This window comes from Herpailurus yagouaroundi, unplaced genomic scaffold, assembly GCF_014898765.1.
Source record: "Herpailurus yagouaroundi ecotype Mexico unplaced genomic scaffold, PumYag 67375, whole genome shotgun sequence".
Classification (NCBI taxonomy): domain Eukaryota; kingdom Metazoa; phylum Chordata; class Mammalia; order Carnivora; family Felidae; genus Herpailurus; species Herpailurus yagouaroundi.
Window position 1 is genome coordinate 1,772,013 of NW_024420192.1, and position 19,557 is coordinate 1,791,569.

A 19,557-nucleotide genomic window follows, 5' to 3' on the forward strand; every position below is an offset into this window, starting at 1 on the left:
TTGTTTCCTTTGCTGTGCAGAAGTTTTTATTTTGATGAGGTCCCAGTAGTTCAATTTGCTTTTGTTTCCCTTGCTTCCAGAGACGTGTAGAGTAAGAAGTTGCTGCGGGCAAGATCAAAGAGGTTTTTGCCTGCTTTCTCCTTGAGGATTTTGATGGCTTCCTGTCTTACATTAAGATCTTTTACCATTTTGAGTTTATTTTTGTGTGTGGTGTAAGAAAGTGGTCCAGGTTCATTCTTCTGCATGTTGCTGTCTAGTTTTAACAGCACCACTTGCTGAAGAGACTGTCTTTATTGTTTTGGATATTCTTTCCTACTTTTTCAAAGATTAGTTGGCCATACATTTGTGGGTCAATTTCTGGGTTCCGTATTCTGTTCCATTGATCTGAATGTCTGTTCTTGTGCCAGTACCATACTGTCTTGATGATTACAGCTTTGTAGTATAGCTTGAAGTCTGGGATTGTGATGCCTCCTGCTTTGGTTTGCTTTTTCAAGATTGCTTTGGCTATTCGAGGTCTTTTCTAGTTCCATACAAATTTTAGGATTATTCTAGCTCTCTGAAGAATGCTGGTGTTACTTTGATAGGGATTGCATTGAATATGTAGATGGCTTTTGGTGGTATCAACATTTTAACAATATTTGTTCTTCCTATCAAGTAACATGGAATCTTTTTCCATTTTTTTTGTCTTCTTCAATTTCTTTCATGAGCTTTCTATAGTTTTCAGTGTATAGATTCTTCACCTCTTCGGTTAGGCTTATTCCTACGTATTTTATGGTTTTTTGTGCAACTGTAAATGGGATCGATTCCTTGATTTCTGTTTCTGTTGCTTCATTGTTGGTGTATAGGAATGGAATCAATTTCTGTGCATTGATTTTATATCCTGCAACTTTTCTGAATTCATGAATCAATTCTAGCAGTTTTTGGTGGAATCTTTTGGATTTTCCATATAGAGTATCATGTCATCTGCGAAGAGTGAAAGTTTGGCCTCCTCCTGGCCAATTTGGATGCCTTTTATTTCTTTGTGTTATCTGATTGCAGAGGCTAAGACTTCCAATACTATGTTGAATAACAGTGGCGAGAGTGGACATCCTTGTCTTGTTCCTAATCTTAGGGGGAAATCTCTCAGTTTTTCCGCATTGAGGAGGATATTAGCATTGGGTCATTCATATATGGCTTTTATGACCTCGAGGTATGCTCCTTCTATCCCTACTTTCTTGAGGGTTTTTATCAAGAAAGGAGGCTGTATTTTGTCAAATGCTTTCTCTGCATCTATTGAGACGATCATATGGTTCTTGTCCTTTCTTTTATTGATGTGGTGAATCACGTTAATTGTTTTGCAGATATTGAACCAGCCCTGCATCCCAGGTATAAATCCCACTTGGTCGTGGTGAATAATTTTTTTTTAATGTATTCTTGGAGCCAGTTGGCTAATATCTTCTTGAGGATTTTGGCATCCATGTTCATCAGGGAAATTGGTCTATAGTTCTCCTTTTTAGTGGGGTCTCTGTCTGGTTTTGGGGTAAAGGTAATGCTGGCTTCATAGAAAGAGTTTGGAAGTTTTCCTTCCATTTCTACTTTTTGGAACAGTTACAAGAGAATAGGTGTTAACTCGTCCTTAAATGTTTGGTAGAATTCCCCTGGAAAGCCATCTGGCCCTGGACTCTTGTTTCTTGGCAGATTTTTGATTGCTAATTTGATTTCCTTACTGGTTATGGGTCTGTTCAAATTTTCTATGTCTTCCTGTTTCAGTGTTGGTAGTGTATACATTTCTAGGAATTTGTCCATTTCTTCCAGATTGCACATTTTATTGGCATATAATTGCTCATAATATTCTCTCATTATTGTTTTTATTTCTGCTGTGTTGGTTGTGATCTCTCCTCTTTCATTTTTTATTTTATTTATTTGGGTCCTTTCCTTTTTCTTCTTGATCATACAGGCTAGTGGTTTAACAATTGTGTTAATTCTTTCAAAGAACCAGCTTCTGGTTTCATTGATCTGTTCTACTGTTTTTTTGGTTTCAATAGCATGAATTTCTGCTCTAATCTTTATTATTTCCTGTCTTGGGCTGGTTTGGGGTTTTATTTGCTGTTCTTTTTGCAGCTCCTTAAGGCGTAAGGTTAGGTTGTGTATCTGAGATCTTTCTTCCTTCTTTAGGAAGGCCTGGATTGCTATATGCTTTCCTCTTATGACCGCCTTTGCTGTGTCCCAGAGGTTTTGGGTTGTGGTGTTATCATTTTCATTGACTTCCATATACTTTTTAATTTCCTCGTTAACTGCTTGGTTAGCCCATTCATTCTTCAGTAGGATGTTCTTCAGTCCCCAAGTATTTGTTACCTTTCCAAATTTTTTCTTGTGTTGATTTTGAGTTTCATAGCGTTGTGGTCTGAACATATGCACGGTATGATCTCGATCTTTTTGTACGTACTTAGGGCTGATTTGTGTCCCAGTACATTGTCCATTCTGGAGAACGTTCCATGTGCACTGGAGAAGAATGTATATTCTGCTGCTTTAGGATGAAATGTTCTGAATATATCTGTTAAGTCCATCTGGTCCAGTGTGTCATTCAAAGCCATTGTTTCCTTGTTGATGTTTTGATTCGATGATCTGTCCATTGCTGTGAGCGGGGTGTTGAAGTCTCCAACTGTTATGGTATTACTATCGATGAGTTTCTTTGTTTGTGATTAATTGATTTATATATTTGGGTGCTTCCACATTTGGTGCATAAATGTTTACAATTGTTAGGTCTTCTTGGTCTATAGACCCCTTGATTATGATATAATGCCCTTCTGCATCTCTTGATACAGTCTTTATTTTAAAGTCTAAAATGTCTGATGTAAGTATGGCTACTCCGGCTTTCTTTTGTTGATAGATGGTTCTCCATCCCCGTATTTTCAATCAGAAGGTGTCTTTAGGTCTAAAGTGGGTCTCTTGTAAACAGCATATAGGTGGATCTTGTTTTCTTATCCATTCTGTTACCCTATGTCTTTGGATTGGAGCATTGAGTCCACTGACGTTTAGAGTGAGTACTGAAAGATATGAATTTATTGCCATTATGATGCTTGTAGAGTTGGAGTTTTTGGTGGTGTTCTCTGGTCCTTTCTAATCTTTTGTTGCTTTTGATATATATATATATATATATATATATATATATATATATATATATACACATACATTTATATTTTCTCCCCTCAGAAAGTCCCCTTTAAAATTTCTCGCAGGGCTGGTTCAGTGGACTTATACTGTTGGTAGGAATGCAAACTGGTACAGCCACTCTGGAAAACTGTTATGGAGGTCCTTCAAAAAGTTAAAATAGAACTACCCTAAGATCCAGCAATTGCACTACTAGGTATTTACCCAAAGGATACAAAATTACTAATTCGAAGGAATATATGCACCCCAATGTTTATAGCAGCATTATCTGCAAGAGCCAAATTAGGAAAGAGCCCCAATGTCCATCGACTGAAGAATGGATAAAGGAGATGTAGTATATACAATGGACTATTACTAGCCATATAAAAGATAGTAATCTTGCCATTTGCAAGAACATACATAGAGCGAGAGAGTGTTATGCTAAATTAAATAAGTCAGTCAGAGAAAGACAAATACCATATGGTTGCACTCATATGTGGAGTTTAAGAAACTAAACAAACATAGGTGGAAAAAAAGAGAATAAAACCAAAAGGCTGAACCTCAATATGGAGAACAATCTGATGGCTATCAGAAGGGAGGAGGGCAAGGGATGGGTTAAATAGGTCATGGTGTTTACAGAGGGTACATGTTGTGGTGAGCACCTTGTATTTCTTGTAAGTGTTGAATCACTAAATTTTATACCTGAAACTAATATTACACTGTATGTTAACTGGAATTTAAATAAAAACTTGAAAAAGAATAAAAAAAGAAAGAGTGAAAGCTGAAGGAAGGTAGGTCAAAATACAGTCAATTTTTCAATAAAAAGTCAGCAGGAATAGATAAGGGATTTGGTTTTGTTATAATTTCTTTCTGCTGGGCAAGAGTTCTTCTCCTTTGTAACTGAATTTTGGAACATTTTATCTTCCTTAGTCTCAGTAACCTGCCTTACTCTAAATCCAGACTTCAAGGGATCATGGGAAGATGGTGGCGTAGGAGGATGCTGGGCTCACCGCGCGTCCTGCTGATCACTTAGATTCCACCTACACCGGCCTAAATAACCCAGAATACTGCCAGAAGACTAGCAGAACGGAGTCTCCTGAGCCAAGCGCAGACAAGAGGCCCACGGAAGAGGGTAGGAAGGGCGGCAAGGTGGTGTGTGCTACACGGACTGGCGGGAGGAAGCCGGGGCAGATGGGTGGCCCGCCAGCCAAGCAGAGCCCCCAAGTCTGGCTTGCAAAAGTGGAGGGGCCAGACGGAGTGTGTTCCGACAGTAAGAGGGACTTGACATCTGGAAGGTTATAAGCTAACAGCTCTGCTGGGAGAATGGGAGGGCTGGAGGACAACAGGAGGGAGAGTTGTTGAGCCCTGGATGACAGAGCTCAGCTTGGTGGGGAAGAAAGGCACTCGCCAGCGCAATCTCCCTCTCCTATTTCCCAGCAAAAATCCCAAAGGGAACCAGCTCCTGCCGGGGAACTTGCTTGCAGCGTGCAAACACCCAACACTGTGCTTCTCCAGATGCATCCCTCCAGCGGGTCTGACTCCCTCCTGCTGCCGCAGGGCCCCTCCCGAAGCAGATCTCTGAAGGAAAAGCGAGCTGAGCCTGCCCCTCCCACCCCTGTGCACCTTGCCGATCCACCCCAGCTAATACACCAGATACCCAGCACCAGCCTAGCAGTGTGCAAGTAGCCCAGAGAGGCCATGCTACCCCACAGTGAATCCCGCCCCTAGGAGAGGGGAAGAGAAGGCACACACCAGTCTGACTATGGCCCCAGCGGTGGGCTGGGGGCAGACATCAGGTCTGACTGCGGCCCCGCCCACCAATGCAAGTTATACAAGACAGCACAGGGGGAGTGCCCCCTAGTCCCACACCACTCCAGGGACTATCCAAAATGACGAAACGGAAGAATTCCCCTCAGAAAAACGTCCAGGAAATAACAACAGCTAACGAACTGACCAAAAATGATTTAAAGAGTATAACAGAAAGTGATTTTAGAATAATAGTCATAAAATTAATCACTGGGCTTGAAAACAGTATAAAGGACAGCATAGAATCTCTTGCTACAGAGATCAAGGGACTAAGAAACAGTCAGGAGGAGCTAAAAAATGCTATCAATGAACTGCAAAATAAAATGGAGACAACTAGGGCTCGGATGAAGAGGTAGAGGAGGGAATAGGTGAACTAGAAGATAAAATTATGGAAAAAGAGGAAGCTGAGAAAAAGAGATATAAAAAAATACAGGAGTATGAGGGGAAAAATAGAGAACTAAGTGATGCGCTAAAGAGAAATAACCTACGAATAATTGATATGGCAGAGGAAGAAGGGAGCGGGAAAGGTGCTGAAGGTGTACTTGAAGAAATCATAGCTGAGAACTTTCCTGATCTGAGAAAGGAAAAAGGCACTGAAATCCAAGAGGCATAGAGAACTCCCTTCAGACATAACTTGAATCAATCTTCTGCACGACATATCATAGTGAAACTGGCAAAATACAAGGATAAAGAGAAAATTCTGAAAGCAGCTAGAGATAAACGCGCTCTAACATATAAAGGGAGACCTATAAGACTCATGACTGATCTCTCTACTGAAACTTGGCAGGCCAGAAAGGAATGGCAGGAGATCTTCAATGTGATGAACAGGAAAAATATGCAGCCGAGAATCCTTTATCCAGCAAGTCTGTCATTTAGAATGGCAGGAGAGATAAAGGTCTTCCCAAACAAAGAAAAACTGAAGGAATTCATCACCACTAAACCAGCCCTACAAGAGATCCTAAGGGGGATCCTGTGAGACAAAGTACCAGGGACATCGCTACAAGCATGAAACCTACGGACATCACAATGACTCAACCCATATCTTTCTATAATAACACTGAATGTAAATGGATTAAATGCTCCAACCAAAAGACATAGGGTATCAGAATGGATAAAAAAACAAGACCCATCTATTTGCTGTCTACAAGAGACTCATTTTGGACCTGAGGACACCTTCAGATTTAGAGTGAGGGGATGGGGAACTATTTATCATGCCACTGGAAGTCAAAAGAAAGCTGGAGTAGCCATACTTATATCAGACAGACTTATATATACTTTAATACTCCACTTAAAACAATGGATAGATCATCTAGACACATGGTCAATAAAGAAACAAGGGCCCTGAATGACACATTGGATCACATGGACTTGACACATATATTTAGAACTCTGCATCCCAAAGCAACAGTATATACTTTTTTCTCGAGTGCACATGGAACATTCTCCAAGATAGATCACATACTGGGTCACAAAACAGCCCTTCATAAGTATACAAGAATTGAAATCATACCATGCATACTTTCAGACCACAATGCGATTAAGCTTGAAATCAACCACAGGAAAAAGTCTGGAAAACCTCCAAAAGCATGGAGGTTAAAGAACACCCTACTAAAGAATGAATGGGTCAACCAGGCAATTAGAGAAGAAATTAAAAAATATATGGAAACAAATGAAAATGAAAATACAGCAATCCAAACGCTTTGGGAGGCAGCGAAGGCGGTCCTGAGAGGAAAATACATTGCAATCCAGGCCAATCACAAGAAACAAGAAAAGTCCGAAATACAAAATCTAACAGCACACCTAAAGGAAATAGAAGCAGAACAGCAAAGACAGCCTAAACCCAGCAGAAGAAGAGAAATAATAAAGATCAGAGCAGAAATAAACAATATAGAATCTAAAAAAAATGGTAGAGCAGATCAAGGAAACCAAGAGTTGCTTTTTGAAAAAATAAACAAAATTGATAAACCTCTAGCCAGGCTTCTCAAAAAGAAAAGGGAGATGACCCAAATAGATAAAATCATGAATGAAAATGGAATTATTACAACCAATCCCTCAGAGATACAAGCAATTATCAGGGAATACTATGAAAAATTATATGCCAACAAACTGGACAACCTGGAAGAAATGGACAAATTCTTAAACACCCCCACGCTTCCAAAACTCAATCAGGAGGAAATAGAAAGATTGAACAGACCCATAACCAGCGAAGAAATTGAATCAGTCATCAAAAATCTCGCAACAAACAAGAGTCCAGGACCAGATGGCTTCCCAGGGGAGTTCTATCAGACGTTTAAAGCAGAGATAATACCTATCCTTCTCAAGATATTCCAAGAAATAGAAAGGGAAGGAAAACTTCCAGACTCATTCTATGAAGCCAGTATTACTTTGATTCCTAAACCAGACAGAGACCCAGTAACAAAAGAGAACTACAGGCCAATATCCCTGATGAATATGGATGCCAAAATTCTCAAGAAGATACTAGCAAATCGAATTCAACAGCATATAAAAAGAATTATTCACCATGATCAAGTGGGATTCATTCTTGGTATGCAGGGCTGCTTCAGCATTTGCAAATCAATCAACGTGATACATCACATTAATAAAAGAAAAGATAAGAACCATATGATCCTGTCAATCGATGCAGAAAAGGCCTTTGACAAAATCCAGCACCCTTTCTTAATAAAAACCCTTGAGAAAGTCGGGATAGAAGGAACATACTTAAAGATCATAAAAGCCATTTATGAAAAGCCCACAGCTAACATCATCCTCAACGGGGAAAAACTGAGAGCTTTTTCCCTGAGATCAGGAACACGACAGGGATGCCCACTCTCACCGCTGGTGTTTCACATAGTGCTGGAAGTTCTAGCATCAGCAATCACACAACAAAAGGAAATCAAAGGCATCCAAATTGGCAAAGATGAAGTCAAGCTTTCGCTTTTTGCAGATGACATGATATTATACATGGAAAATCCGATAGACTCCACCAAAAGCCTGCTAGAACTGATACATGAATTCAGCAAAGTCGCATGATACAAAATCAATGTACAGAAATCAGTTGCATTCTTATACACTAACAATGAAGCAACAGAAAGACAAATAAAGAAACTGATCCCATTCACAATTGCACCAAGAAGCATAAAATACCTAGGAATAAATCTAACCAAAGATGTAAAGGATCTGTATGCTGAAAACTATAGAAAGCTTATGAAGGTAATTGAAGAAGATTTAAAGAAATGGAAAGACATTCCCTGCTCATGGATTGGAAGAATAAATATTGTCAAAATGTCAATACTACCCAAAGCTATCTACACATTCAATGCAATCCCAATCAAAATTGCACCAGCATTCTTCTCGAAACTAGAGCAAGCAATTCTAAAATTCATATGGAACCACAAAAGGCCCCGAATAGCCAAAGTAATTTTGAAGAAGAAGACCAAAGCAGGAGGCATCACAATCCCAGACTTTAGCCTCTACTACAAAGCTGTCATCATCAAGACAGCATGGTATTGGCACAAAAACAGACACATAGACCAATGGAATAGAATAGAAACCCCAGAACTAGACCCACAAACGTATGGCCAACTCATCTTTGACAAAGCAGGAAAGAACATCCAATGGAAAAAAGACAGTCTCTTTAACAAATGGTGCTGGGAGAACTGGACAGCAACATGCAGAAGGATGAAACTAGACCACTTTCTCACACCATTCACAAAAATAAACTCAAAATGGATAAAGGACCTGAATGTGAGACAGGAAACCATCAAAACCTTAGAGGAGAAAGCAGGAAAAGACCTCTCTGACCTCAGCCGTAGCAATCTCTTACTCGACACATCCCCAAAGGCAAGGGAATTAAAAGCAAAAGTGAATTACTGGGACCTTATGAAGATCAAAAGCTTCTGCACAGCAAAGGAAACAACCAACAAAACTAAAAGGCAACCAACGGAATGGGAAAAGATATTTGCAAATGACATATCGGACAAAGGGCTAGAATCCAAAATCTATAAAGAGCTCACCAAACTCCACACCCGAAAAGCAAATAACCCAGTGAAGAAATGGGCAGAAAACATGAATAGACACTTCTCTAAAGAAGACATCCGGATGGCCAACAGGCACATGAAAAGATGTTCAGCGTCGCTCCTCATCAGGGAAATACAAATCAAAACCACACTCAGGTATCACCTCACGCCAGTCAGAGTGGCCAAAATGAACAAATCAGGAGACTATAGATGCTGGAGAGGATGTGATGAAACGGGAACCCTCTTGCACTGTTGGTGGGAATGCAAATTGGTGCAGCTGCTCTGTAAAGCCGTCTGGAGGTTCCTCAGAAAATTAAAAATAGACCTACCCTATGATCCAGCAATAGCACTGCTAGGAATTTATCCAAGGGACAAGGAGTACTGATGCATAGGGGCACTTGTACCCCAATGTTCATAGCAGCACTCTCAACAATAGCCAAATTATGGAAAGAGCCTAAATGTCCATCAACTGATGAATGGATAAAGAAATTGTGGTTTATATACACAATGGAATACTACGTGGCAATGAGAAAAAATGAAATATGGCCTTTTGTAGCAACGTGGATTGAAGTGGAGAGTGTGATGCTAAGTGAAATAAGCCATACAGAGAAAGACAGATACCATATGGTTTCACTCTTATGTGGATCCTGAGAAACTTAACAGGAACCCATGGGGGAGGGGAAGGAAAAAAAAAAAAAGAGGTTAGAGTGGGAGAGAGCCAAAGCATAAGAGACTGTTGAGAACTGAGAACGAACTAAGGGTTGATGGGGGGTGGGAGGGAGGAGAGGGTGGGTGATGGGTATTGAGGAGGGCACCTTTTGGGATGAGCACTGGATGTTGTATTGAAACCAATTTGACAATAAGTTCCATATATAACTAAAAAAAAAATTGCACCACCATTCTTCTCGAAACTAGACCATGCAATCCAAAATTTCATATGGAACCACAAAAGGCCCCGAATAGCCAAAGGAATTTTGAAGAAGACCAAAGCACGAGGCATCACAATCCCAGACTTTAGCCTCTACTACAAAGCTGTCATCATCAAGACAGCATGGTATTGGCATGAAAACAGACACGTAGACCAATGGAATAGAATAGAAACCCCAGAACTAGACCCACAAACGTATGGCCAACTCATCTTTGACAAAGCAGCAAAGAACATCCAATGGAAAAAAGACAGTCTCTTTAACAAATGGTGTTGAGAGAACTGGACAGCAACATGCAGAAAGTTGAAACTAGACCACTTTCTCACACCATTCACAAAAATGAACTCAAAATGGATAAAGGACCTGAAGGTGAGACAGGAAACCATCAAAACCTTAGAGGAGAAAGCAGGAAAAGACCTCTCTGACCTCAGCCGTAGCAATCTCTTACTCGACACATCCCCAAAAGCAAGGGAATTAAAAGCAAAAATGTACTACTGGGACCTTATGAAGATAAAAAGCTTCTGCAAAGCAAAGGACACAACCAACATAACTAAAAGGCAACCAACGGAATGGGAAAAGATATTTGCAAATGACATATTGGACAAAGGGCTAGTATCCAAAATCTATAAAGAGCTCACCAAACTCCACACCCGAAAAACAAATAACCCAGTGAAGAAATGGGCAGAAAACATGAATAGACACTTCTCTAAAGAAGACATCGGATGGCCAACAGGCACATGAAAAGATGCTCAATGTCTCTCCTCATCAGAGAAATACAAATCAAAACCACACTGAGATATCACCTCACGCTAGTCAGAGTGGCCAAAATGAACAAATCAGGAGACTATAGATGCTGGAGAGGATGTGGAGAAACGGGAACCCTCTTGCACTGTTGGTGGGAATGCAAATTGGTGCAGCCACTCTGGAAAACGGTGTGGACGTTCCCCCAAAATTAAAAATAGACCTACCCTATGGCCTAGCAATAGCAGTGCTAGGAATTTACCCAAGGGATACAGGAATACTGATTCATAGGGGCACTTGTACCCCAAGGTTTATAGCAGCACTCTCAACAATAGCCAAATTATGGAAAGAACCTAAATGTCCATCAACCATGAATGGATAAAGAAATTGTGGTTTATACACAGAATGGAGTACTACGTGGCTATGAGAAAGAATGAAATATGGCCCTTTGTAGCAACATGGATGGAACTGGAGAGTGTGATGCTAAGTGAAATAAGCCATACAGAGAAAGACAGATACCATATGTTTTCACTCTTATGTGGATCCTGAGAAACTTAACAGGAACCCATGGGGGAGGGGAAGGAAAAAAAAAGAGGTTATAGTGGGAGAGAGGCAAAGCATTAGAGACTCTTCAAAACTGAGAATAAACTGAGGGTTGATGTGGGGTGGGAGGGAGGAGAGGGTGGGTGATGAGTATTGAGGAGGGCACCTTTTGGGATGAGCACTGGGTGGTGTATGGAAACCAATTTGACAATAAACTTCATATATTGAAAAAATAAATAATAAAACCAGACTTCCAGGTAGAGACCCTGGGACTAGATATTCTAACTATAAACTTTTAGAAAGGCATTTTTCCCATCTCTGCTCCTCATCTCATTGCCTTTCCATGTCCTCATCAGCCTCATTCACCCCAATTTCTGACAAGTATTATAATTTTAACTCAAAAATTTTCTCAGCTATTGAATTATTGGGACTAGCCACTAAATATTACTCTCTGATGCCTGGTATTGGCAACATAAACAGATACTGCAGGCACAGTAGTAAGTATAACATCACGAGGAGACAAAGAACAGGTGATGGTAGGGGTATGTGACATGAGAAGTTAACTATCAGCTTTTCACACACACACAAATCTCATTATGATCCAAAAAATATGGTGGGAGAAAGGTGGAAGGACAAAGTTCTACTTCCTCATTTTTCCTTTGTTGCTCTGCCTTTTATAAAAGTAGACTACATGCATGTGTAGGCTTGCCCACGTATACATCTTTTATTTCTTTGTGTATGTAAACCAGTCTAAAGGAGAATGGGAATGAGATTTTAAAGGAAATTTAACCAGTATGAACAAATTATGGTAGAGAAAGGTGAGCTGACGCCCACTGGTTAAATTAACTCAAGCAAATCACCATGAGTGGCCAACTGGCAGGATTGCTTACAAATATACACAGCGCTGTTTATTATGTTTCTTGACTTATCTCATTGGTTATAAATCATGGTATCACAAACCTGGTAAGAAAGCTTCCAGGCTTGCATCTAATCCAACCTAAGCCATCTACATGTGCTAAACAAATCTGGCCATACTTTTCCTTCTCTATCCAAAGGTCACTTATGCGGTTGACATGCTTATATAATCTTTTTGGACACTATTTTCTGACTACACTACATTGGTTGCGTTAACATGGTTTTATTGGTGTTTGGTCTGCTAGGTGGAGAAAAGACTTCCTTCTGAGCCTACTTACCTCGGTTTTCATCCTCATTTTCTTCCCAGGGCTCTTCATTTGCTAGCAGTGGGTTCTGTGACTCATTCATAGATCTCATAGGGAAGGAGTGTCCATCACCAGGGCTATTGGGGAAAGGAAGAGTGAGCTCTTGCAGCTGACATAGACTTTTCATGAATGTTATAGCCCTCCTAGAAATAGGAGGGTGTTCTTAGAAAGATTTAAACCATTTATCTTATTGGCTAAAGCCATGGTGGCATAGGGTTTTACAATAGCATCATTTAGTTGCTGTATTGCTCTCAATTTCTATATCTTGTTTGTCTGCATCAGTGTCAACTGTTTTGGTTAGTAAGTAACTGTTTAACTTGTTTCCCACAATGCCCAGTTATGGCAAAACGAACATATAGCAAGCTTCATATGATTATCCCAATTTATATCTCATTATCTTATTGCTTGGGTTCCAAATTTTCAACAAAAATTAGCAGATTCAGAACCACTGATATAGTGGAGATCAGCTGCTGTGAACTGCTGATAAATAGTAATGTCTGAATGCCCTGTTATTTGGCTTGTATGGTAGAAAGGTTATTAGGAACTGTGGGAAACAGCCAGAGTGTGGCATCTCTAAGAGTGCAGATTCTGGGGGCAATTACCTGCATGTGGGATCCACTTGTAGATATCTATGGCAGCCTAGGGCCATCTCCTTGGTTTATCTCTGGCCACTAACAGTTGGGATGCATTGGAAGGAACTAAGTTGGTCCTGAATATAGTGGGCTACAGTTTGAACATTTGATTATACATATATCTCAATGTGTTGCAAATTTATATCTGAGTGACTCTTGGATTACTCATTTTATATTACTTACGCCTTTTCTCCTGTTCTTAATTGTGGTTAACTGAAAGTTGATAGATTCTATTGATAGCTCTCTGCAGAGGATGTAAGTATACTGATTATAAGTGAATTGGCTTTGATTTTGGCTTTTGATTTTTTATTCCAGGAAAGACTCATTTTAGACCTCCCTTTGATGTAGTGATAGGGTGTGTGTATTTGTGTGGGTATGTGTTTTATTGGAGTGAAAATAATTGCTGGTGACAATTATTAATCAACCTTACCCACCAACATAGTTTTGTCTTGTGCTTTATAGCCAGTATAGTAGGATATACCACAGATCTTAAATAAATGAGCCTGTAAAACAATGACTAGTACAGAGGAAGTATCAGAGCAATGAGTAAAGGGAAAAAGAAAATTTTCCTTAATTATCACCCTGTTCCAACAAAGTTTCCTCAAATAAGTGAACAGACAGATGTATCCCTCTCTGAAGAATGGATCTAAAGAGAGCTTCAAGACAGTATAAATAAGCTTTGCTACAGAGACAGTTCACTTGGTGTTAGTTCAATGTGGTTCACAAAGTCACTCAGGGGACACAAGCTTGTCTTCCATTCACTGCTTTCCTTTCATTCCTGCTTCAGTTCTAAGAATTACCTACAATTTCTACATCAATGTTTGTTCCTGCTTTTCATTTTAATTACCTTCATAAAAGTAATACAGACATTTCACCCCAAAATATGAAAATGGAGACAAGAAAAATATTAGATTACTGCCCTTTCCATTTATCCACTTATAGTATTTTTAGGTTATAGGTCCCCTATGTTTTTCTTATGTGTATATCTGTACATATTTTTATTCAGAGTAAAAATCAGTTGTATTCTACATTTTTCACTTAAAACATAGTGAGCATTTCTCTTAATTGTGTCATAGTCTTAACATAGTCGTACTTTTGACTACATAAAATTCCAGTCAGTGGGGATATATACAGCATATTGTTGCATTTTTAGTTTAGATGTTTACTAATTATTGGCTGGAAATAATGCTGTGATGAATATTTTTGTGCCTAGTTTGTTTTTAGGATAGATTTTTAGAAGTGGAATTACTTGACAATGGACATGGGGATTCTTGTGATTTTTGATATATATCACCAAATTCATTTATAAAGGAATGGTATCAGTTTACACTACTTCAAAACATGAGAATGTCTATTTATCATACCTTCACTTCCTAATTTCTCTTTACTAATCTAGGAATAAAAAACTTGGGGAATAGATTTTTCATTGGACTTATGACTGATTGCATACCACAATTAAAATTGAATTTGTTACTTCAAGGCATGGTTCAGCCTCAGCTTCTTTTAGTGGTAATAATTACTTACCTGGACCCAATAGGTATTAACCAGAACTTCTTGTTATCTCCAAACACCTGCTGGATATTTTTGATGAAGCCAAGGTTGAACCCATTTTTCTCTGGGCCGCTTGTAAACACTGGAGTACAGAAGGCCTCTAGGGCAATATAGGAAGTTGAAGAGGAAGAAAGCAATAAAGGAACAAATGTCAGGACGAACATGATTTTATAGTACACCATGAATGTTACTTGATTCTACACTATATTTTTGCTGTGGTAATATAGGCCTCTCATGCTTAGTTATTGCTAAATTACTTAGTAAAAACCAATTTAATCATGTAATAAAAGTAATTTTGTTATTAAATACAAATAATTGGTACTCTTTGAAAAAAAAGGCAGAAGAAACACATAATGGTAGAAATAATTAATCAGCGATGGCAGTACTACATATTTTGTGCTGCTGGATGTAAGGAGTGAAAGGACAAATTTAACAGTACTTTATTTGAATCTAAATGGCAACAGCAGCCAAATGGTCTCCCTCTTTAGAACTGGAACTAAAGTAATGATGCATGAAGAGATGGTAATGACATTGATTTGATTTGGAAACATTTCAGAAATGATGTTTACACTGAAACCTGCAATGTAAGAAACTGAGTTTTACTCAAGAAAAAATGTCAGTGGGTGAACTATAATCACCTCAAAGACTGAGGAATTGGACCATGTTAGTACACATTAGTTTTAGACACACATTTATTCCATTAAGCAAACACTTTCACTGTTGGACTGGCTGCATCTAGCCATTTCCCATTTGTTCTTTTGTTATCCTGAAGCTTTTAGTACTTTCCTACTTTGCAGTTATGTCTAAGCCAAATGAACTGACATACCACCCTAGCAAGTAAGTGCTAGATATTTGGTTTAGAAAAGGAGTGTAAATACTTTCTTAGCTGTTAGCATTATTGGTAAATGGGTTCCAAATGTGAAATGGCTTTTGTACTAAACTTTCCTCAAATATATCTTAGCTAAACATTCAACATTTGGATACTTTCTCCTTATTCCTCATGCATTAATTTGTATACAATGTAAATATTTGTTTCACTATAGATGAAACAAAATTGTTGCACTGGAATCCATCAGAAACACAACTCTCCAAATAACAGATGAAAGAATAGAGTAACAGAAAAAATGTTCATTTCTTGCACTAATTTTCTAGAAACTCACTTGTTCAGTGTATTTATCTCATTCCCAGTCCTCCACAGCTCCTTGATGATTGTAGATATCCAATGATTTGTTGGTTTGAAATCTTTCTCAAGACTCTTTTTTTTAATTTTTTTTTAATATATGAAATTTATTGTCAAATTGGTTTCCATACAACACTCAGTGCTCATCCCAAAAGGTGCCCTCCTCTATACCCATCACCCACCCTCTCCTCCCTCCCACCCCCCATCAACCCTCAGTTTGTTCTCAGTTTTTAACAGTCTCTTAAGCTTTGGCTCTCTCCCACTCTAACCTCTTTTTTTTTTTTTCTTTTTTCCTCCCCCTCCCCCATGGGTTCCTGTTAAGTTTCTCAGGATCCACATAAGAGTGAAACCATATGGTATCTGTCTTTCTCTGTATGGCTTATTTCACTTAGCATCGCACTCTCCAGTTCCATCCACGTTGCTACAAAAGGCCATATTTCATTTTTTCTCATTGCCACGTAGTATTCCATTGTGTATATATGTCCATCAACTGATGAATGGATAAAGAAATTGTGGTTTATATACACAATGGAATCTTTTTTTAAATTTTTAAAAATGTTTATTTATTTTTGACAGTGATAGAGAGACAGGGCATGAGCGGGGGAGGGGCAGAGAGAGAGGGAGACACAGAACTGGAAGCAGACTCCAGGCGCCAAGCTGGCAGCACAGAGCCAGATGCGGGGCTTGAACTCACAGACCGCGAGATCATGACCTGAGCCAAAGTCGGACATTCAACAGACTGAGCCACCCAGGTGCATCTCAAGACTCTGTCTTTGGATGCACTCAATAATTTAGATTCTTCTATCTTTATTAACCTTCACCTCCCCTTTCTGTACTGTTGTTGTTGTTTTTTTCTTCACTTCCTCAGGTGAACACCTTTTAGAAATTTTGCAAGTCATAAATTTGGGGAGCTATAACCCAGTATCAATTATAAAGAGCAATGGTCAATTTTGTTTTTCTGTGAGGTTTCATTTAATAATGCTTTCTTTAGTTTGCAAGCTTCATTCACTATGGCTCTCCAGTTTGGTAAAACATGTTTACATCTGTCTCAGTTTAGAGGCAAAGGAACGTCACTAAAACTAAAATGCCTCACTGGAACTTTTTCTTTTCCTTGAAAATAATCTACAGGCTACTATGATATACATTAATGTGTTTTTTCCCTAGTCTTAATATCCAGTCTTACCTAAGGTGGTTTTGTTTCTGCTGACAAGCCAACAATGGTAACCAAAGAGAATCACAAGGCTGACAAAAAACATGCAGGCCACAAAGAGGAGAAAAAGAACATGGAACTTTGAGCGAACACTGGGCAATTCCCCCTAGAAAAGAAATAATAAGGAAATAGAAACAAAGGATTAAACTTTTCAGGTTTAACTAGTTTTTATATATGTTAGCACTTTTATCATATGTATAAAGTGTCTAGCTGCAATTAAAAAATAGATTTTATAAAATTTTTATGAGTTCTTTCTGTTGATGACCATACCACATTATAGATATGCTTCCAGCCTATAAATTATAGCCTAAAATGGATCCTTGATTAAGTTCAGTGTAAATTAGAGTATATAATGCAGCAATTAGAGCAGTTTAAAAAAAGGATATACTCAGGTCATAATTGGCATGCAATCTCTTAAAGTTTGTACTACATTTAGTTTGCAAATTATGAATCATTTGGTCAGAGATGATCTTGAGGTCATCCTCTTGTCTCAAGATGGGTTATTCTGAAATACTTTATATGTCATGTTTCCTTGAATATATGTGTGTTGAAAATGTCACAACATATGTATGTTGAAAACAAGTTAAGACATATAGGTAGAATTTTAAAATATTCTACCTATAAGTTATAACCTGATTTAAAAGCTACTGTAAATTTTGTGTTGTTCTTTTTTATAGCTGAAATAGAATATGCTGGTATATCACATCCTGTGAAATAGCTCTTTAGACATTAAAATCAAAGAGGATTTGACAGGCAATTGTAAAAGTAGGTAGCTAATGACTTTTATAGTTTATCTGTGACATCTTATTTTCTTTTTTTACATGCAGTCCTAGACCAGAATAAATTTTCTAAAGTTTTATAGCATGCACGGTGTATAAATTTTGTCTTTTGAAGAGAACCTTAGAAAACATTTTCAATTTTGGGGTGAGCAGTTGAGAGAACTTGTGATCATTGTTTTGGCATGATGAATTGCAATAAAGTATTTCCCAAATGCTCTTGAGTAATAAAGTTAAAGGTGATACTTGATTGAAGTGGACCATAACATTAGGATCTGGTTCTACTTCAGTTTGGAAGGAAAAATTAAGACTTGAAAACACTTGGCAAATTGACATAGCACAGATTTTTTTTCTTCTCATAAAGAAGATTTTTATTCATTTTGATGTAAGGAAATGTTAAGGATCTTTCAGAGTGCATATATGTGAAGGATGAAGATAAGGGGAAGTCAGGCAGTCAGGTTTTTTAAGCTGAGCAGTGGTCTGAGTGAAATTTGCATGTGGGCAGAGCACCCCAGGAAATGGATACCTCAAGGACTTAAACCTTCAGGCAATTTTATCTGAAGCTCCTTTCTGAAATGTTCCTTCCACAAAATCTTGACCCAAGCATGCAAACTGAATTTGATTGGTTTGTGTTTGTTTTTTGTTTTTAAGTTTTCTTTCTTTCTTTCTTTCTTTCTTTCTTTCTTTCTTTTGAAAGACAGAGAGAGAGACAGAGAGGGAGAGAGAGGGATGGAGAGAGAATCCAAAGCAGGCTCTGCACTATCAGCGTGAAGCCCGAAGTGGGGCTCAAACCCACAAAACATGAGATCATGACCTGATCTGAAACCAAGAGACAGATGTTTAACAGACTGAGCTACCCAGGTACCCCTGTGTTTGTTTTGTTTTAAATTTATGGAAAAGATTTTATATGTTGTTTTGTAGTGGTTTTGGCCTAGCTGGGTTTTTGCTTTCATAATCTTTGCTTTTTGAGTATATTTGTTAAAGTTTTAAAATCTTACACTTATTTTACTTCTAATCTTTCATGTTTAAATGGGCAATAGGAAATGTCTATGCAAGAGGGATTGATAGAGTCAGTTCACACCCTGGTTGGCTGAGCTGGAAGTCTTTTCCTCTCCTAATTACTTTTGCAGAATTGTCTTTTTTCTGCCAAAGGATATTCCTTGATAAAGTCCTTTTTGTTGTTGTTGTCGTTAGAAGAGGCTGATGGTCCTATGTTCAAAATTACCTTCTCAGGAGATAACCAATCTAAATTACTCAAAGCAGTAACCACCAGAACAGTTCAGGGGAATATTGGTAGAATAATACTACTATCTTGGTTCTAAAATAATTCATAGTCTCTGTGAGGAGATTCATGGCCCACTGTGGAAAGTGTATATTACTACTTTTTTCATAAGGCAAATATCAATTTCATATAAAGTAGCTACACTTTAAGTTAATATATATAGGAAAAATATGCTCTGATGGTCTTCTGAATTCTTTATTTCAAAGGAGCTATAGCTTTTCCATAGCAGGACCATAATGGGCAATAGTATATGGTACAGTGTTTAAAATCATTGGGCTTAGCGTGAGACAGCTTCTAGTCCTGACTTTGAAACTTACAAGCTGGGTGATCCTGAGCAAGTCACTTAAGAACAATAAGCTTCAGTTTTATCATTTTTAAATGAGACTAACAATTCTTGTTTGGTGTACTTTACAAGGTTGTGGTGAGGATGAGATAATAGATATTAAAGTGTTTTGAAAATGGCAAAGTATACAAATGGGGGTTGCTGTTCTTAGAACTGCTAGTCTCCTTGATACATGGTTTTTAAAATATATGGCAGTGTTTAC

General features: G+C 38.4%; 1 protein-coding gene across 1 annotated transcript in view; it reads right to left on the bottom strand.

The window, feature by feature from the left end:
* ZDHHC15 (zDHHC palmitoyltransferase 15) overlaps nt 1–19,557 on the bottom strand; it is an 88,390-nt gene that overhangs the window by 50,223 nt on the left and 18,610 nt on the right. The window contains exons 6-8 of the mRNA XM_040467208.1: nt 16,928–17,060; nt 14,538–14,664; nt 12,355–12,458 (exon numbers count right to left, since the gene is read on the bottom strand). Coding sequence (XP_040323142.1) covers nt 12,355–12,458; nt 14,538–14,664; nt 16,928–17,060 — 364 coding nt within the window. The remainder of the gene's footprint in view (nt 1–12,354; nt 12,459–14,537; nt 14,665–16,927; nt 17,061–19,557) is intronic.